General features: G+C 37.1%; 1 protein-coding gene across 5 annotated transcripts in view; it reads right to left on the reverse strand.

Annotated features, from left to right (window-relative positions):
- The window catches only part of DTD1 (D-aminoacyl-tRNA deacylase 1), a 231,974-nt gene that overhangs the window by 182,604 nt on the left and 24,919 nt on the right, over positions 1-24,451 (reverse strand). For 4 of the 5 annotated variants that reach the window (XM_074209368.1, XM_074209364.1, XM_074209366.1 and 1 more), the window contains exons 2-3: positions 18,509-18,599; positions 3,974-4,209 (exon numbers count right to left, since the gene is read on the reverse strand). In XM_074209368.1, the coding sequence (XP_074065469.1) occupies positions 3,974-4,209; positions 18,509-18,599 (327 nt within the window). Of the gene's footprint in view, positions 1-3,973; positions 4,210-14,985; positions 15,056-18,508; positions 18,600-24,451 lie in introns of those variants that run through there. The other variant, XM_074209367.1, reaches the window with a different exon arrangement.

The following is a 24,451-nucleotide window of genomic DNA, read 5'->3' on the forward strand; positions in this document are numbered from 1 at the left end:
TACGGTGCCAGGAAATCCAAGGTTCAAGTTCCCTCTCTGTCATCTACACACTGTGTGATCATGGGTAAGTCACTCACAATACTCAGTGGTCCAGGCAATCTTTCAAGATTATTAGTTGGCCTGCACTGTTAGAGGGAATGTCCCATACTAATTAAATTGCAGGACTAGTCCCTTTCTTTAGAGTAAAAGAAAAAAATAAAAAAGATATCTTATTCCTTATCTATAAAATAAGGGCACTAGAGTAGACACTCTCAAAGCTCTCTTTCAGCTACAAATACATGATAATATGATTTATTATTTTAAAATAAAGATCCATTCATAAAGACAAGAGTTAAAAGGAAAATTTATTTAAATTTACTTAAAAACACATGTACTAAAATAATCTTAAGAATGTTGAAATAAAAATATCCATTTTGCCTGTCTGCATTGCAAAACCTTTCTAGCTCAAAGTTATCCCTCAACAGCTTCAAGAGAAGTTAAATCCTCAAAATTAACTGAGACAAATATTCTCTTCATTTTAGTAACCTAAGACTACTTTACTTTGTATCCAATTAACAAAATTTTATCAAAACTTCTTTTGTGAAAACCATTGTTCTAAGCCTCTAAGAATACAAAAGCAAAAAAGGAATTAGATCCAGTCTGAAGAAATTTGCTGTACTTTACTTTCAAATATAGATTTTTATGAATTTCAAAAAAAGTGAGACTATAGCACAATGATTAACTCAAGCCTGGAATCATGTGCAAACTTCTTTTTAGTTGTATTGTGTTACAGAAATACTTGTTTTGTTCCATGAATTGAAAAATAAAATAAATACTTTTTTTTAAAAAAAGGTCACCCTCCCAATAACTGATTAAGCTCCTAAAACCTACTTTAAAAAAATGTGCTGTAGTAGCTAGAGCCAGTTACAGTGCCAGAAATTCCAAGGTTCAAGTTGCCTCTCTGTCATCTACACACTGTGTGATCATGGGCAAGTCACTTACAATACGCAGTGTTCCAGGCAATCTTCCAAGATTACTAGTTGGCCTGCACTGTTAGAGGGAATGTCCCATACTAATTAAATTGTGAATTTATTGAAAGAAAAATATTTGGAAGAAAAAGAAGAAATCTAAATAGTTTAGAAATATACTTTCTACAATACCCATTCCTACTAAAAACACTAGAGGGCATAATAATAATAAATAGATCGTTCCTTAGAATGATAAGCAATATCTATCTGAAACCATCAACAAGCATTATATGCAATGGGGATAGCTAGAGGTATTCTCAATAAGATCAGGGTACTATTCAATATTGTATTAGAAATGTTAACTTCAGCAGTAAGAGAAGAAAAAGAAATTGAAGGAATTAGAATTGAGAAGAAAGAAACAAATTCTCAATCTTTGCTGATGGCAAGATGGTATACCTAGAGAATCCTAAAAATCATCTAAAAAAGTACAGTTTAGGGCTGCTAGGTGGTGTATTGGATAAAGCACTGGCCCTGGAGTCAGGAGTACCTGGGTTCAAATCCAGTCTCAGACACTTAATAATTACCTAGCTGTGTGGCCTTGGGCAAGTCACTTAACCCCACTTGCCTTGCAAAAATAATAAAAAATTGCATTCCTCTCCAAAATATAATTTTTTATTATTTTTGCAAGGCAAGTGTGTGTCCTGTAAAAATCAGTCCATATATATGTATGTATGTGATGGAAGACTATTGTTCTTCTAATAGAAACCAGGAAGGATGGGAATCAGGGAAGCCTAGAAGGATTTACACAAACTGATGTCGAGCAGGATGAACAGAACCAGAAGAACATTGTATACCCTAACAGCAACCTGGGGGTGATGATCAACCTTAATGGACTTGCTCATTCCATCAATGCAACAATCAGGCACAATTTTGGGATATCTGCGATGGAGAATACTATCTGTAACCAGAGAAAGAATTGTGGAATTTGAACAAAGATCAGACTATTACCTTTAATTTAAAAAAATCTTATTATGTAATTTTTGCTATCAGACTATTACCTTTAATTTAAAAAAATCTTATTATGTAATTTTTGCTATCTCTTATACTTTATTTTTTTTCCCTCTCATCACATTCAACTTAGATCAGTGTATACCATGGAAACAATGTAAAGACTAGTAGACTGCCTTCTGTGGGAGGTGGGAAGAGGGAAGCGAGATTAAGGGGGAAATTGTAAAATTCAAAATAAATAAATAAATTTTTTTTTTTAAATCAGTCCACATGGCCTGGGAGGCCTGTTCTCTAAGGTTCTCCTACTCTGAGATTCTGAAATTTTTCATTTCCAAGAGCTCTTTTATGTATTCTCGTAGTTCTATTGCTAGAGTTACATTTTTGTTTCCATTCTTTAAATGTCATTTATTCTTTGGGTGATATCTCAAAATAGCTCTATTTCTTTTTCTTTGGATACTTTACTGTTTTCCATTTCTCTTAAGTACTTTTAGTTGTTGTCTCTGAACTTTTTTGAAATGACTCATTTTCTGTTTTGGTAAATTTTTATTCATTTTCTTAAACTATTTTTCTCCTTTTTACTGTTTCACTCATGATCTTTATAGAAAGCAGTTCTGACCATACTACCTCTTACTCAATAAACTTCAATGACTATCACCTCCAGTTTCAAATTTTTTGAAATCTTCCTTTTGGTCCCCTTCCAAGTCCTTTGGAACCTGCCTCCCTTTTACCATATTCTTATATCTTTCATCCACACTGCATACTTTTTAATTCGGTGATACTGGCTTCCCTGCTGTTCCTGAAACAATATGCTACATTCTCCAACTCAAAGAATTTTTCCATGGCTAGAATTCTCTCCCACCTAATCTCCATTTCCTGGCTTCTTTCAAGTCCCAGTTAAAATCCCACCTTCTACAGGACACATTTCATGATCCCCCTGATTCTAGTGATTTCTCATTGTTAACTGTATAAACTTTATCCTATCTATCTATATATCTATATATATATATCTTGTTTGCACATAACCATTCCATATATATATATATATATATGTCTTGTTTGCACATAAATGTTTGCAGGATCATCTTCCCCCTTTTTTTATATCCCAATGCTTTACACAATGCCTGGCACATATCAGTCACGTAATAATTATTTACTGACTGGTTGGCTATTTTTAGAAAAGTATGAGCAGCCCGGCTCCTCCTTCAACCTCTCATTCTGCCATTGGGATTAGGAGGCATAATAGAGAATGTAAGTTCACTAGTTGCTGGCACCTCAATTAGAGCTCTGGTACATAAGTTCCTACTGAATTTTCTAGATCCAAGATAGACACGAATCCACTATCTTTTCTAAAAAGCAATTATTCATGGAAACCAACCTTCTCAGTAGACGTAGGAGATAAGTGATAGCCCAGGCAAATATTTTCATTACCCAAATACACAGTTCTTCTCATAATACAAGGTAAGGCATGAACTACCAGTATCATAATGATAATGGTACATGCATATATTATAAATATATATATATAAAAAATTTCCTGACTATCAAAAACAAAACATTTAAAATTTTAATTTCTGAAAGGTTATTAAAAATATAACATCACATCTGACAATTGATAGGTGTTTGAGAAAGAAAAATAGTCTTTCTCATGAAATGAAAAGGTTCTATTCCAGTAGGACAGTAATAGAAAAGGAAAACACCACAATAAACTTTTTAGAGATCCAAGTTCTATTACCCAGAGAATTTCCTTCAATATTTTAAATGGCTAAGAGGCTGTAGGTCAAATTGCAATGAAAACAATACAAACAAATAAGTTCTAAATGCAACCTGAACCATATCAGAGCTATGAAATAATCAGTAAAAAATGAAATCGCCAGAGGGAAAAAAGGTATTTATTTCTAACATGTTATTAATTTTTTGAAGAAGTAGCAAATCTAACCTTCCACCAAAATTTTTATAATAGCCATACTAAGACTTTACTTTCATTTTTCTTTCCTTCTTATTCTATAGGTAAAACATACCTTTAATGAGCTCTGGTTTATAAGCCTTTCTAAGTTGCTCAAGGAAATTGTTGTAGAAAGTCTGTGCTTGCTCCGTAGGCATCGCCATATGATAGTCTGGTTTGTTCCCTTTCAGAATACACTGAAGAGTAAATTGGCTGACACACAACACTTCATACTGTTTGTCCATCACACTTTTTGACCAGTGTTTCCCACTTTCATCTTCAAATACCCTCAGGTTTAAAATCTTTCGAACCCTGAAAAGAAAAATACAGCAATGAAAAGCTAACTATAGAGCAAGAAGCAACTCCACCCTCAAAACACACCCACAGGGTCAGCTAGGTAGAACAGTGGATAAAGCACCAGTCCTGAAATCAGGAGGTCCTGAGTTCAAATCTGAACTCAGACACTTAATATTTACTTAGCTATGTGACCTTGGGCAAGTCACTAAAAGCCATTGCCTTGCCAAAAAAAAAAATACACATTCACATAAGGATTATGATGCTAGGTTTCCACATCAATAAAATGACAAAACTGAACTAGATTATCTCTAAGTCTCTTATAGCTCAAACATTATGATTCTATGAAATAAAGGAAATAATTTATGAATTGGTATAGAATGAAATAAGAAAAATCAAATTGTATAATTCATCAATTGAAATCACTATCTTCTTTAAGTAGAAGAAATTTTCTCCCCAAGATTGAGATTAACATGCATACCATAAACAACAATAATGAAGCTTCCTCTAACTTGATTCCTACATATGTAGAATTTGCAGACAGTATCACTATCTCTCCTCCAAATGTGCAAGTTAATGTCAAATAAGAAATGGTTAGTAAGCAAAAATCATTCCAACTCTATACCTACCAAAGTATACTCTTCAAAGAAGTAAATGGAAAAAAAGAGGTGCTGAAACTATATGGTATACTAAAAGGACACCGGAAGTAGAAAACAAGGAAACTGATCTGTGCTCTACAAAGGCATAACCAAACTTATAGGTAAATTATATAAGTCTTTCTGGGGTTTTCTTCCTATATAAGAATGCATTTGCTCATCTTCATATACAAAATAAGAGGGTTATGGTAGAGGGGGTGAAGGACTTTACTGGAGTACAAAATGTTAAATATGCCATCAGCCTGAGTTTGATGTGTGGTCTGATTATGCATAGTTAATAGTTTTCCTTTAATATAAAGGAAGTAGAAATAGAATTTATATGTAGAAATTACTATGATATAAAAGTAAAAGGCAACAATAATATATTATTAATTTAAGTTTAAATAAGAATAAACAAGGGGATTGAAAAAACCATCTTTGGTGTTATCTTCCATGTTACTTTAAGAAGCAGGAGGCTGGGGGTGGGGGGGTGGAGCCAAGATGTCGACAAGAGAGGACTGTCTCTTAGGCTCTCTCATAAAACTTATAAGCTAAGGACTCTAACTAAATTTTTGAGAGACAGAACCCACAGAGGGACCCAGTGAGGCAGTTCTCCTACTCAAGGTAACCTGGAAAAGAGCAGAAAGGCTCTGCTCCCCAGGGTCGGAGGGGCGGCCGCCCACCAGAGCCAAAGAACTTCAGCCTCCTGGAGGCAGCCCCAGGGCTCTGGGAGCCGAAGGCTCACAGCCACTGGGGAGTTTCCTGAGCTACGTCCCGGGGAGCACCGGGCACAAAGTGGGGGAACAGCGGGGGACCTCTGCCAGAGCGAGCACCTGGAGCCCAGCCCTCAGAGGACACAGCAAGCAGCCTGGCCAAGGCAGTTGAAATCCAGGAAACAGAGCCAGTAAGCAGGAGCCCCCAGGGCATGAGCCCATTGAGCTGAGGGAGGGGAGTCAAGAGAGACTGCCTAGCTCTGTCCTCTGCCTCTGGAACAGGACTCTGGGGCTCTGACCACATTCAGATCCTGATCCCAGTCTAGGCCCCCCCACACCTCGGCCGCCTGGCAGAGGGAGGCACATGTGGTCATTCACAGACCAGGAGGGAGGCAGAGCCTCACACACTGAGACCCTTGTGGGACCCCAAAGCTCAGGAAGCACCCCAAAACCAGGCCCAGGCTGGGAAAATGAGCAAGCAGAGAAACAAGAGGAACACCATTGAGAAATATTTTGCCTGTGAGCCCAAGAAGGATCAAAATACTCAGTCTGAAGATGAGGAAGCACAAGCTCCTGCATCTAAAGACTCCAAGAAAAACAGAAATTGGGATCAGGCTATGACAGAGCTCAAAAAAGACTGACAATAATGAGGGACTTGGAAGAAAAATGGGGAAAAGAAATGAGAGAGATGCAGGAAAAACATGAAAATGAAGTCAGCAACTTAGTCAAAGAAATCCAAAAAAAAAAAAAATGCTGAAGAAAATAGCATGCTAAAAACCAGCTTAGGTCAAATGGATAAAACAGTTCAAAAAGTTATTGAGGAGAAGAATGCTTTAAAAAGTAAAATTGGCCAGATGGAAAAAGAGATAAGAAAACTCTCTGAGGAAAACAAATCCTTCAGACAAAGAATAGAACTCAGGAAGATAGCTGAATTTACGAGAAATCAGGACTCAATACTTCAAAAACCAAAAGAACGAAAAAATTAGAAGAAAATGTGAAACATATCATTGAAAAAACAACAGATATGGAAAACAGATTTAGGAAAGATAATTTTAAAATTATTGGAATACCTGAAAGTCATGATCAGGGAAAGAGCCTTGACATCATTTTCAAAGAATTATTACAGGAAAATTGCCCTGATATTCTAGAAGCAGAGGGCAAAATAAAAATGGAGAGAATCTACCGATCCCCCCAAGAAAGAGATCCCAGAAAACCAACCCCCAGGAATATTATAGCCAAGTTCCAGAACTCCCAAGTCAAAGAGAAAATATTACAAGCAGCCAGAAGGACACAATTCAAATATCGTGGAGCTGCAGTCAGGATCACACAGGACTTAGCAGCAACTACATTAAGAGCTTGTAGGGCTTGGAATATAATATACCGGAAGGCAAAAGAGCTCAGAATGCAACCAAATGTCCTCTTCCAGGGAAAAAGATGAACTTTCAATGAACCAGGGGAATTTCAAATGTTCCTGTTGGAATGGCCAGAGCTGAACAGAAGGTTTGATCTTCAAATACAGGACTCAGGTGAAGCATAGAGATTGGAAGAGAAGGGGAAAATATGAGGGACTTAATGGTGATGAACTGCATGCATTCCTGCATAGAAAAATGACATTGATAATACTCATATGAACCTTCTCAATTAACAGAGCAGGTAGAAGTAGATTCTATAGATGAAGCACAGGAGAAAGCTGAATTTGAAGATAAAATATGCTGTAAAAATGGAGTCAACAGAAAAAAGGGAAATGTAATGGGAGAAAGAAAAAGGAGAGGGGGAATAGGCCAAGATATTTCATATAATAAGATTTTTCTTTATTCCAATGAGCTATTGCAATGATATGGAAGGGAGAATAAGGGAATCTTTGCTCTCATCAGAGGTGGCTAGGAGAGGAAACAGCATATATACTCAATGAGGTATAGACATCTGGAGTAAGAAGGAGAGAAGAGGAACAGGGGAACGGGTGGGGATGTGAGTGATGGAGGAGAGGATGGACCATGGTGGGAGAGTGGTCAGATATAACACATTTTCTTTTTTACTTCTTGCAAGGGGCTGGGGTTGGATGGCCTGTCCGGGACCATAGGGCAAGGTGGATGCTGGGCCTAAGGGGTGGGTGGTATGGGGGCTTGGCCCCAGAGCCAGGGATCTGTCTGCTGCGCCAGTAGAGTCAGAGTGAAAGGAGAGAGAAAATATAGTACATGGTAGTAGAGAAATAAGAAAGGAGGGAGTTGCAATCAGCAATGGCAATGGTGGAAAAATATGGAAGTAACTTTTGTGATGGACTTAACATAAAGAATGTGATCCAACCATGACAGAGTTGGTGGTGTTGGAACACAGACTGAAGCACATTTTTTATTATTATTATTTTTGGGGGGGGGTGCAGGGCAAATGGGGCTGGGTGGACTGCCTGGGGGCCACATAACAGGGTGATCATTGGGTGTCTGAGGCCATATTTGGACCCAGGTGCTCCTGGCTCAAGGGTCAGTACTCTGTCTGCCACCCAGCTGCCCATACTATTATTACTATTTTTATTTTGGGAGGGTCTTTTTTTTTCTTTTTTTGGTTTTTGCAAGGCAGTGGAGTTGGGGTGGCTTGCTTGTCACACAGCTAGGTGATTGTTGGGTGTATGGGGCCAGCTATGGGCTTGGATGCTCCTGGCTCCAGGTCTGGTGCTCCATCCACTGTGCCACCTCACCATACCTACAATTATTACTATTATTTTTTTAAGTTTAATTTTAATTTTTTTCTCTCCTCTTTATTGCGCAAGAGAGTCTATATTTTTAGGGGTATTTTGTTTACTCTTAAACAAGAATATTTTATTAATGTATAAAAAACACTATTTGTACAAAATGAGAATAAATAAATATTAAATTAAAAAAAAAAGAAGCAGGAGGCTATCCTGTCCATTATATGCTTAAATCTTTAATAGCTAATCTGCAGCAATACAACAAGTTCAAATCAAAACTTGAATTTCCCTTCAAAAATTCAGGTCAATTTAAATGGTATTTCACAATAAATTATATTTTCTTACAAATCTAACCAACCTCTTTGCAAAGTTAAAGAGATACAGCACAGTCTAACTTTGTACCTATTTTACAACTGGATAAACAAAGTAGCCTGACAACCACTATTCTAAGGAGTTTCACAGTCTTGTCAACAATCTCAAAGAGACTAGGTTGAGACAATTTTTATAATATATAGCATGCCCTCTAACTCAAAAGGCAATTTGCATCTTTATTTCAGAGTTGCTTTTATGTATAGATCAAATATGTGGTTGGATCCTTTGAGGAGTGCTTTTAAAAAGGCCACTTGATCCAAAAGCATCTACCCAAAGGATCTTAAGCACAATACTAAAATTTCATCATTAGAGATTAACTCCTTTTGACTAAGGTTTTTGAGTTTCTAGGAGTAGTTTACTGAAATGGAATTATCCCTACAGGATTACAGCAATGATCGATTACAACCCAATAATACTTTAATAGGGAATAGTTTTAAGAAACTAATATCACAGAGGTACTGTGAAAAAATTGGAGGAAAAGACCTAAAATACAGGCTATACTCAGCAGATCTCATACAGTACCTCCCCCCAACAAAAGCTGCACACAGATATGGGAACAAAAATACAGATTTTGGAAATTTGAAGTATGATATGCCAAATGAATTATGATAAAAATGAGCCTTTAGTACCAAAAGCACAAAAGGCATCTTCCATACTTCACAAACTTGCTTTTTAACATCACCATTAAGGAATACCTATCTCTCAATATCAGATGACTTTGTAGAAAAGCGAAGCCAAGTTGACTTCTCTAGTCTACTTCTAAGTAGGTTTTTCTCCTACCTTATCTTAATAATAGTTCTTTTCTCCCACTTGTGCCATCTAACAATCTATCCCTGTATTGTCATCCTTTTATATTCAGGATTTATATAATATGGTGACAGAAATAAGATGGTGGAGAGAAGCCACGAACCTTCTTAATCTTTCCTGGGTTTCCCTCAGATATAGCATTACCCAAGCCTCGAAAGAGGTTTTGGAGTGACAAAACTCACAGAAGAACAGAGTGGAGCATCTGCCAGCAAGATTTGCAGGAAAAGTAGGTGTAACCAGGGCAGGGAACAGAAGACCAGTCCCTGGGAGGAAGAAGAGCAAGGCAGGGACAAGAGTAGGTTCTCAGCTGCTACAGCAGAGGCCCTTGGAGTCTGGGTCATCAGGTCAAAGGCACAGTGGGTCAGAACTCCAACAAAGGTGCCCCAACCAGGGCGGCCAGGTGGCGCAGTGGATAGAGCACCAGCCTTGGAGTCAGGAGTACCTGGATTCAAATCCGGCCTCAGACACTTAATAATTACCTAGCTATGTGGCCTTGGGCAAGCCACTTAACCCCACTGCCTTGAAAAATCTAAAAAAAAAAAAAAAGGTGCCCCAACCCCCATTCAGCTGGTCTGACTGGAGAGCCCAGTCCAAAGGGCAAGCCCCTAGCATTTCAAACCCAAAAGTCTAACCCAGTGAACAAGCTTCTGGCATTCTGGCTCAGATCGTCCAAAGAGCAATCCCCCCAAGTTCCCAAGGCAGATAGCTCCAGTGAGCAGGGCTCTAGGATTCTCACACTGAAGTCTACAAGCTGGTCCCCTCCCAACGCAAGAATCTTGTGATAGCATTCAGTAACAAAACTCAAAATGAGTAAGAAAGGTCAGAAAAAACAGGCTCTAGAGCAAGTTACCTGGGAGATAAGGATGAGCAAAATACCACCTAAAAAGAGGATATTATGTGAAGCTACATGTGAAGTTGCAGAGAATAGAAATTGGTCTCCAGTCCAAAAAGACTTCTTAGAATAGCTCAGAAAGGATTTTAAAAATCAAATAGAAAATTTGGGAAAAGAAAAGTAAGAGAAATTCAACATCTTGCAAAAGCAAGTACAAAAATACAACAGACGATAACAAATACATAAAAATACAACTGGACAAATGAAAAATAAAATGAATCAACTGGAACAGGAGATGCAAAAGCTAACTGAAGAAAGTAATTCCTTGAATAATAGGTTGGGATGAAGGAAGGCTAATGACTCCATGAGACACCAAGAATCAGTTAAACAGAAGAAAATGCAAAAACCTCAATGGTAAAACAACTGACTTAGAAAATAATAATCTCAGAATTATCGGACTACCTGAAAGGCATGATAAAAAAAAAAAAGAGCCTGGACATCTTTCCAAAAATCATCAAGGAAAACTGCTCCAATATCCTAGATCCAGAAGGTAAAATATTCATTGAAAGAATACATTGATCACCTCCTGAAAGGAATCCCAGAATGAAAGTGCCAAGGAATATTGTAGTCAAATCCCAGAATTATTAGATCAAGGAGAAAATCCTGCAGATACCATAGACAAGCAATTTATATCCCAAAGAGCCACAGTCAGGATTATGCAGGACCTGCCAGCATCAACAGTAAAGAATCAAAGGACCTAGAATATGATATTCTGGAGGGCAAAGAAGCTTGGATTAGAACCAAGAATCAACTTCCCAGCAAAATTGAGCTTACACTTTCAAGGGGAAAAGATGGATATTTAACAAAATAGGTGACTTTCAAATTTTCCTGATGAAAAGACCATAGCTGAACAGAAAATGTGATCAAACAGGTGAAGAGGCACAAAGGACCAATTATGGTAGAGGGAAAGAAGAGGAGGTGAGAATTGCTTTGAATCTTATTCTCACTGAATGTGGCTCAAAGAGGGAATAATATATACACTCGAGTTTAGAAATTTATCTTATACTTTAGACATTAGGAGGGTAAAGGGAATAAGGGAAGGGAAAAAATGATAGAAGGGAGGGAAGGAAGAAAGGGAAAGAAAAAGAGAGGGGAAAGATTAAGGAAAGCAATTTTCAGAAATAAAACATTAGTGAGAAGGGACAGGATGAAAGGAAGAAAAAAGTACAAATGGAGGGGAGATAAGATGGAGAGTAATAAAGAGTTATTAATTATAATTGTGAATGTGAATGGATGAATTCTCCATAAAAAAGAAGCACATAGCAGAGAGGATCAAAAACCAGACTCCTACAATATTTTAAATACAGATATACAAATGGAGTAAAGTATTATGCTTCCAGTTAAAGTGAAAAAAGCAGGGGTGGCAATTCTCATATCAGACAAAAAACAAAAGCAAAACTAGATCTCATTAAAAGGGAAACTACATCTCATTAAAAAGCACCATAGATGGAGGCAGCTCAGTGGCACAGTAGATAGAGCACTGGTCCTGGAATCAAGAGTACCTGAATTCAAATGCAGCCTCAGACACTTAATAATTACCTAGTTGTATGGCCTTGGGCAAGCCACTTAACCCACTGCCACAAAAACCTAAAAGAAAAAAAAAAGCACCATAGATAATGAATTAATTTCAATATTAAACCAAGTGATATAGCATCCAAATTCTTAGAGGAGAAGCTAAATAAGTTATAGGAAAATATAAACAGCAAAGCTATCCTAGTGAGGGGCCTCAACCTCCCTTTCTCAGAATTAGATATCTCTAACCATAAAATAAACAAGAATGAAATTAAGGAAGGGAACAGAATATTTAAAAAGTTAAATATGATAGAGCTCTGGAGAAAATTGAATGAGAGGCATAAACACCACACAATCAAATGCCCAAAGGTGGAAATAGTAAACACATCATTTTCAGATCAGGATACAATAAAAACCATGTTTAATAAAGGGCTGTGGAAAGATAGAATAAAAATCAACTGGAAACTAAATAACCTAATTTTACAGAATGAATGGATGAAACAACAAATCACAGAAATTATAATTTCATCCAAAGCATTGACAATAAGGAGACAATATATCAAAACCTGTGGGATTGGGGTGGCTAGGTGGTGCAATGGATAGAGCACCAGTCCTGGAGTCAGGAATACCTGAATTCAAATCCAGCCCCAGACACTTTATAATTACCTAGCTGTGTGACCTTGGGCAAGTCACTTAACCCCATTGCCTTGCCAAAAAAAAAAAAAAACCTGTGGGATACAGACAAAGCAGTTAGTAGGGGAAATTTTATATCTCTAAATGCAAACATAAATAAAATAAAGAGGACATCAATGAATTGGACATACAGCTATAAAAGCTAGAAAAAGAACAATTCAAAATCCGCAATTAAATACCCAATTTTAAATCCTGAAAATCAAAGATGAGACTAATAAAAACGAAAGCAAGAAAACTACTCAATACATAAGAGTAAGAGTTGGTTTAATGAACAAAAATAATTAATTTTTTATTTGAACAAAAAAAGAAGAAAACTAAATTACCTGTACCAAAAAAAGTGAAAAATGAGGAAATTAACAATTCAGACCTATTTTGCCCAACTAGTATGCCAATAAATTTAACAATCTAAATGAAATGGATAAATATTTACAAAAATATCAACTGCCCAAATTAACAGAAATTAAATACCTAACCCCATGTCAAAAAAGGAAATTATACAAACTATCAATGAACTCCCTAAGAAAAAAATCTCCACAGTCAGATGAATTCACAAGTGAATTCCATCAAACATTTAAAAAGCAATTAATATCAATTCTATATAAACTATTTGGGGAAAAAGAGAGAGATATTGCTGTTGGTTATTTGATTTTACAAAAGAAACTTTTCTAGCTCCAAGAAATGTTGAAATAACAAACTTTTATTTTTTTTTATTTTTTTGGTTTTTGCAAGGCAATGGGGTTAAGTGACTTGCCAAAGGCCACACAGCTAGGTAATTATTAAGTGTCTGAGGCCAGATTTGAACTCAGGTACTCCTGACTCCAGGGCCAGTGCTCTATCCACTGTGCCACCTAGCTGCCCCAAAATGATGTAATTTTTAAAAGCAAGTGAATTTAATTTTTTTCATCCCAGTGCAAATAACTATCCTGGAGGAACACTGGAGTAGGAACAAAACAAAAATTGAGATCCATGGTATTAATTTCTTATTATATCTGCTCATTATATTTAAGCATTTATACTTAGGAGCAGTCTACTATTCTTCCAGTTAGTAAAAATATCCTTATCGAGAAATCAGGAAGGCATTACAAGTCTCATTTGGAATGCAAGGTCTTTCTTCTAAGAATGATCTAAGAATCTTGGTTTGCTTTTCTTAATATTTCTTAACAGTCTTACTAAGAGGTTAAATTCAGTTTCAACCAACAGGAATTTCTCTGTGAGCATTTTTTTTTAAAAGATAGTGATGAATACTCATAGATTGGTTCTTCAACAAGAGGGAAGAGAGGGGACTGATGGACAGAAAGAGTTAGAATGACTGAGTTCGGGGGCTTGAAGGCAGCATTTTCCAGAAACTCCCTCCCCAAAACCTTCAAAAGCTGTCAAATTATGACTCTAGCCAAAATTTAGAGGGCAGAACCCACAGAAAGACTGAGTGATACAATTTCCTAGTCCAAGATAACTTAGAAGTTCTGTGGGAAAGGTGTGTTTCACCAGGACCTGGGGTTGGGAAAAAACTGCGGCCTTTGCACAGTACAGCCCAGCCCAGAGATCACTGGGAACAGCTTGAAGGGACAGTGAGAGAACTCTGCTGTACAAGAATGAGTGCAGAGTGTGGAGCCCCGGCCCTAAGAAAAGTGGTAAGAACCTGCAGCAGGAATAGGGAAAACCAGCCTGCACTTCCAGAGCACAGAGCACGGAGCACAACCCACAGCCCAAAGATGGGGGGAGACTGCAGAAATCTCTCCGCTCTCTCTGGGGCAGGACTCTGCTATTTGCCCACACTCAGATCCAGGTTGCAGTTTGGACATCCATACTAAGATAGCCAAGCAGGGCCCCTCCTTACAGCTCCAGGACAGAGGGGAGCATATATGGTCATCTACATATCAAAGCACAGGCAAGAGAGCATAAAACCTTGGTGGAATAAAGGTCCCAGTGTGTGTGGGGGAGGGGGTGCCAAAAAAAAACCCAAAGCCTTGGAAGTGTGGTAAATTAGTCTTAGGCTGAGGAAATGAGCAAACAAAAGAAAAATAAAAATCTGATGATAGAAAATTACTTTGGTCCAACGGAAGATTCAGAAGATGACAAATTTGAAGTTTCTGTATCCAAAACCTCCAAGAGAAATAGAAAATTGGCTCAGGCTACGTACAAGCACAAAAAAGACTTTGAGGGGCAGCTAGGTGGCGCAGTGGATAGAGCACTGGCCCCGGAGTCAGGAGTGCCTGAGTTCAAATCTGGTTTCAGTCACTTAATAATTACATAGCTGTGTGGCCTTGGGCAAACCACTTAACCCCATTTGCCTTGCAAAAAACTAAAAAAAAAAAAAAATATATATATATATATATATATATGTATATATATATATATATATATATATATATATATATATATATATATATATAAACTCTTCCCCAAAAAAAACCAGTTATGTCACTGGAAAAACAACTGACCTCGAAAACAGATCCAAGAGAAGTAATTTAAAAATTATTGCACTACCTGAAAGTCATGGCCAGGAAAAGAGCCTAGACTTCATTTTTCAAGAATACAGCAAAATTGCCTTGAGATCCTAGAAAACGAGAGGATAAAATGGAAATTGAGGGAATTTACTGGTCACCCCCTGAAACAGATCCCAAAAGAAAAACTTCCAGGAATATTATAGCCAAATTACAAAACTCTCAAGTCAAAGAGAAAATACTACAAGCTGCCAGAAACAAACAATTCAATTACTGTAGCTCCATAGTCAGGATTACACAAGATCTGGCAGCATCTACATTAAGGGCTCATAGAGATTGGAATATGATATTCCAGAAAGCAATAGATCTTGGTTTACAAACAAGAATAAACTACCTGGGGGCAGCTAGGTGGCACAGTGGATAAAGCACCAGCCCTGGAGTCAGGAGTACCTGGGTTCAAATCCTGTCTCAGACACTTAATAATTACCTAGCTGTGTGGCCTTGGGCAAGCCACTTAACCCCATTTGCCTTGCAAAAACCTTAAAAAAAATAAATAAATAAATAAACTACCCAGCAAAACTGAACATCCTCTTTCAGGGGGAAAAGATGAAATTTCAATGAAACGGGACTTTCAAACTTTCCTATTGAAACAATCAAAGCTGAACAGAAAGTTTGGTCTCCAAATTCAGGACTTGGGGAAATCATAGACAGGGAGGGTGAGAAGGGCTAACTGCGAGGAATTTAATGATATTGGAGGAACTGCTTGTATTCCTGTATGGGAAGAAGATACTGATAACTCATATGAACTTCCTTATTTATAAGAGCTGTTAGAAGGAGCACATATAGACAAGGCATAGGAAGGAGCTGAATATAATGATATAATATAGTAAAAAGATGGAGTCAATGAATGATAAAGGAAAGTACTGGAAGGAAGAGAAAGGAGAGGAAGAAGGGGCTAAGATAGTTCACATAAGAGTCAAGAAAAAGTTTTTTCAATGGAGTGAAATGGGAGAAGGCAAGGGGAAATGACTGAGCCTTCATTCTCATCAGAAATGGCTCAGAGAGGAAATAACATACACACTTAATAAGGTATAGAACTCTATCTTACCCTAGAGAAAAAGAAGGAAAAAAGGGATGGGATAAGGGAGAATGGGGGAGGAAAGGGAAGAATAGATGATAGGAGAGGGAAGATCGTGGGAGAGGATACTCAGATACAACACACTTTTGGACAGGGTCAGGATGAAAGGAGAGAAGAATAGAATAAATGAGAGTAGGGAGGAATAGAGTGGAGGGAAATACAGCTAGTAATAGCAACTGTGGGAAAAATATTGAAGCAATATCTCTGGTGGACTTATGATAAAGAAGGTAACTCATCCGCCAGAGACAGAGCCATTAGAATCTGAACATAGACTGAAGTATATTTTTTTCTCTCTCACTATTCTTGAGGTTTCTCATCTTCTTGGGGGGGAGGGGTATGTTTACTCTTATAACAAAATTATTGCAATAATATAAACCAAAAGAATGACTGAGTTCATAATAGCAGCCTCTGACATCAAAGGAACACTACCCCCATCTCTGGGGTAATCCTTAGCCATCCTACTCAGGACAGATAAATTCAAAGGCATCCAATATAGTCTTACTTCTCTAGCACAGGTTCTTAATTTTTTGTGTGTCCTAGAACCCTATGGCAGTCTAGGAAAGCCTGGCTCACTCCTCAGAGCAATATTTTTAAATGCATATAATACACTAAATAGGATTACAAAAGATATCAACTATACTGAAATGATTATTGAAATCTTTTTAAAACCAATTCACAGACCTCCCCCACATCCCATGATACTTATCCATAGATTATACTGGGTGAATCTTGAGTTAAGAATTCCTGCTATATAATTTGGAACTATTCCTAATAATAAATAAAACTGTGTATACGTTTTGATTCAGAAATACCACTACTAAGTATGTATCCCAAAGAGCTCATAAAAAAAGGTAAAAATTCACATATACAAAAATATTTATTGAAGCTTTTTTTGTGTGTCAAAAGGAAATTGAGGGGATGCCCATCAATTGGGAAATGGCTTAAGATATATATATGCTCTGTAAGAAATCATGAATGGGTGATCTTCAGAAAAGTCTGAAGAGATTTCCATGAACTGATGCTGAATGAAGTGAGCAGTATTAGGAGAACATTGTACATATTAAACAACTATGATAGCCTTAGATCTTCTCAGCAGTACAATAATCAAAGATAATTTTTTCCCCTTTTGTTGTGATTCTTCTTTCACAAAATGACTAATATGGAAATGTTTAACAAAGTTATACAAGTATAAGTTATATTAGATTACTTGCTGTTGAGAATGGAGGAAGAGAAGGAAGGAAGGGAAGGAAGGGAGAAAAATGTGGAACTCAAAAATCTTACAAAAAATGAATGTAGTTAGAAAAATAATTAATATTTTTTAAAAAAGAATTCCTATTCTATATTGATGTATTTGTAAAAGGTGTCTATTCCCTCTGTCTACCTAAGTATAAAAAATTTTCCAAGAAACAATTCTTCGATGTCATTACATGAAGGGTGACTATTTTCTAGATTACTCTGCAGAATCAGTTCAAGATTAGAACCCAAGAGTGCAGGAGAGGAGAGTATATATCTTCTTATAAATTTTGTTTAATCAAATAATCTACTGGATGTCATTATTAAATTCTGAAGTTATATTAGAAGTAGATATGATTATGCTTTTGTTCCCTAAGATCCAGAACTAAACTAATCCTGGCATATATACTTTTTTTACATAATAGGTTAAGGAAAATACTGCAAGAGCCATGGTAGAACAAAGGATTAATATTTTATCCCCAGAAAAGTTATAATTCAAATGAAATACAAATATGTTAGGAATAAAATTTCAGTACAGCAATTAATCAACAAATATGCATCAAGTGCCTATTATGTACCAGGGACTATGGAATATATAATGCCTATGACATAGTCCCCATTCTCAGAAAGTTTAAAAACCTAAATGTTTTTGAAATCATTTTTAAAAAGAGTATATTTTACACTAAAATTCATCAATCATCTTGAAAAAAATTTAAATTTGTTCTTAGGAAGATAAATGCACAAATGCATTGAAAGTTTCTCACAAAATCACCTACCTCTTAAAGTATTTAAAGGCATACCTTAATTCCAAAATTAAAATGAATTTAAATATTTTTATTATTTTCAGAAAATTGCATAAGTTCCCTAGATGAAAGAAGAAAATTCCAAGTTAAAACTAATAGATATAGTTTAAATAGAAAAGAGAGGATTACTTTAGATAAGAGAATACTACAAAATTCAATGGAAACCATGAAGTCAAAGAAGCCAGAACTATAAGCAGGGATTCCATAGAGTTACTGTGGAGATTACTGTCTAATCCAAATTACAGCAGTATCATCATCTATAAAATGAGTTGGTTATACTATACAGAGACAATAATTGATTATAATTCACTGATATTAACACAAAGTTTCATGTGCAGTTATAATGAATGATCTTTCAAATAGCACCAATTTAAATTGAGTTCATATCTTACATGTGTTCCAGCTCTTTCTGTGTATCTTCCATAGAAATACCCAGCAATACACAAATGCCCCGTCCAATGGAACTTATCTGCTCCTCTCCAACTAAGAAAAAAGTAAAAAATAAAAATAAATCAAAATTAAATTAAATTATAGCTGCAAGCAACAATTGTAACAAAACTTTTCACTATCCATAATGTCTTGAGCACTAGGAGTATGTAATACAAAATAGTAGGAGCTAAAGAAATAATCAGTTGTGTTTCTCTGTTAAAAAAAAATCTTATATAAGTAAATGAAAAAGGAAATGTACTATATACATAGTAACAGCAATATTGCAGGATCATCAGCTGTGAATGACTTACCTTTTCTCAGCAAAGCTGTGACCCAATATAATTCTGAAAGATTTATCATAAATAACACTATCCAACCCAAAGGCAGAGCTGATGATATCTGAATATAGATTGAAGCACACATTTTTTTACTTCATTTTTCTTGAGGTTTCTCTTTTTTTTTAGGGGGGGGGGTTATGTTTATTTTTACAATATGACTATTGTGGTAATGTTTTTTATGACTACACATTTTTAGCCTATAACAAATAACTTGGTTTTGGAAGTGAAGTGAATCTTGAAACTTGTTTTTGTACTTAAGCAAGGGAAAAATGAAATGGTGGGGGGGAAAGAAATAATCAACCAAATTTACCTTTCATTCCTATTTCATATGTGGAGAAAGTACTAAATATTTAGACAGAATGGTAAATTACAAATCAAGGCATAAGGTAAATCATATTTAAAAAATTTCCAAATTTGCATTTTTCTACTTTAAAAAAGGTAAGAGAGGCAGCTAGGTGGTGCAGCAGATAGAGCACCAGCCCTGGAGTCAGGAGTGCCTGAGTTCAAATCGCGCCTCAGACACTTAATAATTACCTAGCTGTGTGGCCTTGGGCAAGCCACTTAACCCCACTGCCTTGCAAAAACTTAAAAAAAAAAAAATAAAATAAAGTAAAACAGATAAGAGCTATACCTTAGGGACATCATTGGACTAAATAAAAACAAGTCATAATTTTCTTCTTTTCAGAAAAAAAAGTTAACAAATAACAGAAATTACAATAGCACAAGCAAAATAAAATTTCCATACAGGACAAACACCCCCAGTTCCTCCAACAGATAAACAAGAGACAGGGTTTCAAGGAGCCTCCCAATTCTGTTTTCACTCCTCCTATCACTTCTAAAATGTGGCTTCTATTATATTCCAAGAATATAACAATAAAAAGGACACGTATATAAATGCATATATAATTATATTGTATAAACACATATAATATATGAATATATTCAAATACACACATAAATAAGAGAAGAGAGAGTAAGAGAATAAATTTTATAGCACACCCAACCAACATTACAAGCACTGTTATAAGAACTTTGGGGGGGGGGCAGAGCCAAGATGGTGACAAGAGAGGATCATCTCTTAGGCGCTCTCTCATAAAACTTCTAAACTAAGGACTCTAACTAAACTTTTGAGAGACAGAACCCACAAAGGGACCCAGTGAGGCAGTTCTCCTACTCAAGGTAACCTGAAAAAGAGCAGAAAGGCTCTGCTCCCTGGGGTCGGAGGGGCGGCCTGCCGGAGAGGTGGCCTGCCAGAGCCAAAGAACTTCAGCCTCCTGGAGGCAGCCCCAGGGTGCTGGGAGCCCCGGATCACAGCAGCAGGGGAGTCTCCTGAGCTGCACCCCGGGGAGCACCGACACAAAGTGGGGGAACAGCGGGGGACTTCTGTCAGAGCACGCAGAGCCCAGCCCTCAGGACACACAGCCAGCAGTGTGGTCTTTCAGCAGCCCAGATTCTAAACAGAAGCAGGTGGAGCCGGTAAGCAGGAGCCCCCAGGGCATGAGCCCATTGAGCTGAGGGAGGGGAGTGAAGAGAGACTGCTGAGCTCTGTCCTCTGCCTCTGGAACAGGACTCTGGGGCTCTGACCACATTCAGATCCTGATCCCAGTCTAGGCCCCCCCATAGAACAACAGGGGCCCCCCACCTCAGCCCCGTGGCAGAGGGGGGCACTTATGGTCATTCACAGACCAGGAGGGAGGACAGAACCTCACACACTGAGACCCCTGTGGGAGTGCCCCAAAAGCTCAGGAAGGGGGTGGCTAGGTGGCAGTAGATAAAGCACTGGCCCTGGAGTCAGGATTACCTGGTTTCAAATCCAGCCTCAGACACTTAATAATTATCTAGCTGTGTGGCCTTGGGCAAGCCACTTAACCCCATTGGCCTTGCAAAAACCTAAAAAAAAAAAAAGCTCAGGAAGCACCCCAAAAACAGGCTAAGGCTGGGAAAATGAGCAAGCACAGAAACAAGAGGAACACCATTGAGAAATACTTTGCCTATGAGCCCAAGAAGGATCAAAATATTCAGTCTGAAGATGAGGAAGCACAAGCTCGTGCATCTAAAGACTCCAAGAAAAACAGAAATTGGGATTAGGCTATGACAGAGCTCAAAAAAGACTTTGAAAATCAAATGAGGAAGTTAGAAGAAAAACTGGGGAAAGAAATGAGAGAGATGCAGGAAAAACATGAAAATGAAGTCAGCAGCTTAGTCAAGGAAATTCAAAAAAATGCTGAAGAAAATAGCATGCTAAAAACCAGCTTAGGTCAAATGGATAAAACAGTTCAAAAAGTTATGGAGGAGAAGAATGCTTTAAAAAGCAAAATTGGCCAGATGGAAAAAGAGATAAGAAAATTCTCTGAGGAGAACAAATCCTTCAGACAAAGAATGGAACTCAGGGAGATTGATGACTTTACGAGAAACCAGGACTCAATATTTCAAAACCAAAAAAATGAAAAATTAGAAGAAAATGTGAAACATCTCATTGAAAAAACAACTGATATGGAAAACAGACTTAGGAAGGATAATTTAAAATTTATTGGAATACCTGAATGTCACGATCAGGAAAAGAGCCTTGACATCATTTTCAAAGAATTACTACAGGAAAATTGCCCTGATATTCTAGAAGCAGAGGGCAAAATAGAAATGGAGAGAATCCACCGATCCCCCCGAGAAAGAGATCCCAAAAAACCAACCCCTAGGAATATTATAGCCAAGTTCCAAAACTCCCAAGTCAAAGAGAAAATATTACAAGCAGCCAGAAGGACACAGTTCAAATATCGTGGAGCTGCAGTCAGGATCACACAGGACTTAGCAGCAACTACCACTGGAAGCTCGTAGGGCTTGGAATATAATATTCCAGAAGGCAAAAGAGCTTAGAATGCAGCTACCTTAGAATGAACTACCCAGAAAGGCTGAATGTCCTCTTCCAGGGAAAAAGATGGACTTTCAGTGAACCAGGGGAATTTCAAATGTTCCTGTTGCAAAGGCCAGAGCTGAACAGAAGGTTTGATCTTCAGATACAGGACTCAGGTGAAGCATGGAGAGTGGAGGAGAGGGGGGAAGTATGAGGGACTTAATGAGGATGAACTGCATGTATTCCTGCATAGAAAAATGACACTAATAATACTCATATGAACCTTCTCAGTTAATAGAGCAGGTAGAGGGAGCTTTTATAGATGAAGCAAAGGAGAAAGCTGAATTTGAAGATAAAATATGGTGTAAAAATGGAGTCAATAGGAAAAAGGGAAATGTAATGGGAGAAAGAAAAAGGAGAGGGGGAATAGGCCAAGATATTTCATATAATAAGATTTTTCTTTATTACAATGATATGGAAGGGGGGAAGGCAAGTGGGAATGAGGGAATCTTTGCTCTCATCAGAGGTGGCTAGGAGAGGAAACAGCATATATACTCAATGGGGTATAGACATCTGGAGTAAGAAGGAGAGAAGGGGGATGGGGAAAGGGGGGAATGTGAGTGATGGAGGAGAGGATGGACCATGGGGGGGGAGAGTGGTCAGATATAACACAGTTTCCTTTTTACTTCTAGCAAGGGGCTGGGATTGGATGTCCTGTCCGGGACCAAAGGGCCAGGTGGATGCTGGGCCTAAGGGGTGGTAGCTGTTCGTGGCCCCAGGACCAGGGATCTGTCTGCTGTGCCACTCAGCGACCCTACAGCAGAGTCAGAGTGAAAGGAGAGAGAGGAAAATATAGTACATGGTAGTGGAGAAATACGAAAGGAGGGAGTTGTGATCAGCAATAGCAAAGGTGGAAAAATATGGAAATAACTTTTTTCAATGGACTTACCATAAAGAATGTGATCCACCCGCGAAAATAAAAAAAACATTATCTCATTTATGGTACTATATTTGGATGGGAAGAAAAGCAATATGGTCAATGCCTTTCATTCCATGCTTTTCAGTTGCATTCACCTATGCTCTGCTAAGTAGTCTAAGATTTTTAATCTGTGTGTTTGTTTGGGGTTTTTTTGTATCAAATGATGGTAATAAATTTAACCTGATATATGTGTGTGTGTGTGTATGTATGTATGTATATACATATATATATATATATATATATATATATATATATATATATATATATATATATATATATACACACACACACGCCTCTACTTGGCTTCTACTGTTAACGAAGTATACATGAACAATATGCTTAGGGATAGATATTTCATCTGTAATCAAGAAATAAAGAAACTCTGTAACATCCAAATGAGCATAGAATTATTAAACAAAAGACTCCATGAGGAATTAAAAAGATGTCAAATATAAAAAAAAGAACTTTTCAAATATTTTCTAACTCTTTTCTAACTGCAGTCCTCTAAATTGCAAAATTCCCCTTTTACAACTGAGGAAACAATAAGTTACATGATTTGCTTAGAATCACTGAGCTGCATTTGAATTCAAGTCTTCTTGACTCTAAATCTGGGGTTCTATACATCTCACCCAGCTGTTTGTCACACAGAAAATGCTATATAAATGTTTATTCCCTTCCTCAAACATATCCCTCTGACAAAACTTTGGAAAACTGTAAAAGCAATGTGGCAGAAACTAGAATATAGAACATCTTACTTGATATACCAAAAGAAGATCCAAATGGATTCCTAACTTAGAAAGTGTCATCATAAACAAATTAGAGAAGCATAAAAGAAATTACCTATCAGATCTACAGATAAAAAGAGTTTATGAGTAGGAAAGAAATAGAGAGGATCACAGAGAGTAAAATGGACAATTTGATTACCTTAAATTTAGAAGTTTTACACTAGCACATTTAGAAGAAAATCATATAAATGGGGGGGGGGGATCTCTGCAGCAAGTTTCCCTAATAAAGATCTCATTTCTAAACTATATAGGGAATTGATTCAGAGTTATAAGAAACATATAAGAGAATAAGAGCTATTCCTTGAGAGAAAATGATCAAGGGATATGAACGAGAAGTTTTTAAAGGAAGAATTATAAATTCACTAATAATTACAACAATTCTTAAGGTACTACCTCACACCCCTCATATTCACAAAGTTATTCAAAACAGGAAAAAAGGAAATAACAAATATTTGAGGAAGGGAATAAATGTTTACACAGCAATTTTTGTGTGATAAGAATTGCAGGAAAACAACCCTAAAGGGCTAGAGAAAACAGGTGAATTTACTTTTTCCCCTTACAGTGGAACTGTGCTCTGGAAAACAATTTGAAACTATGAAGGAAAAGCTATTAAACTATGCCTACCCTTTGACCCAGAGATATCACTACTAGTTCTGTATCCCAAAGAGATCAAGGAATGAGGAAAAGAACCCATGTTAAAAAAAAAAATTATAACCCCTCTATTTGTGGTAAAGAATTGAAATAAGGAATTGGAGAGGATGGTAGAAAGGAGAATACCTATCAATTCGGGAATGGCCAATCGAGTTCAAATTAACCAATAAACAGTTATTAAGCACCTACATCGTACCAGGCATTGCACTGAGCACAGTATATGAATGGGACAGAATGCTATTATGCTATAAAATGACAAAAAGGGTGTTTTCAGAGAAATCTGGGAAGATTAGACTAGCATGAAC

This window comes from Macrotis lagotis, chromosome 1 (genome assembly GCF_037893015.1).
Source record: "Macrotis lagotis isolate mMagLag1 chromosome 1, bilby.v1.9.chrom.fasta, whole genome shotgun sequence".
Taxonomy (NCBI): Eukaryota; Metazoa; Chordata; class Mammalia; order Peramelemorphia; family Peramelidae; genus Macrotis; species Macrotis lagotis.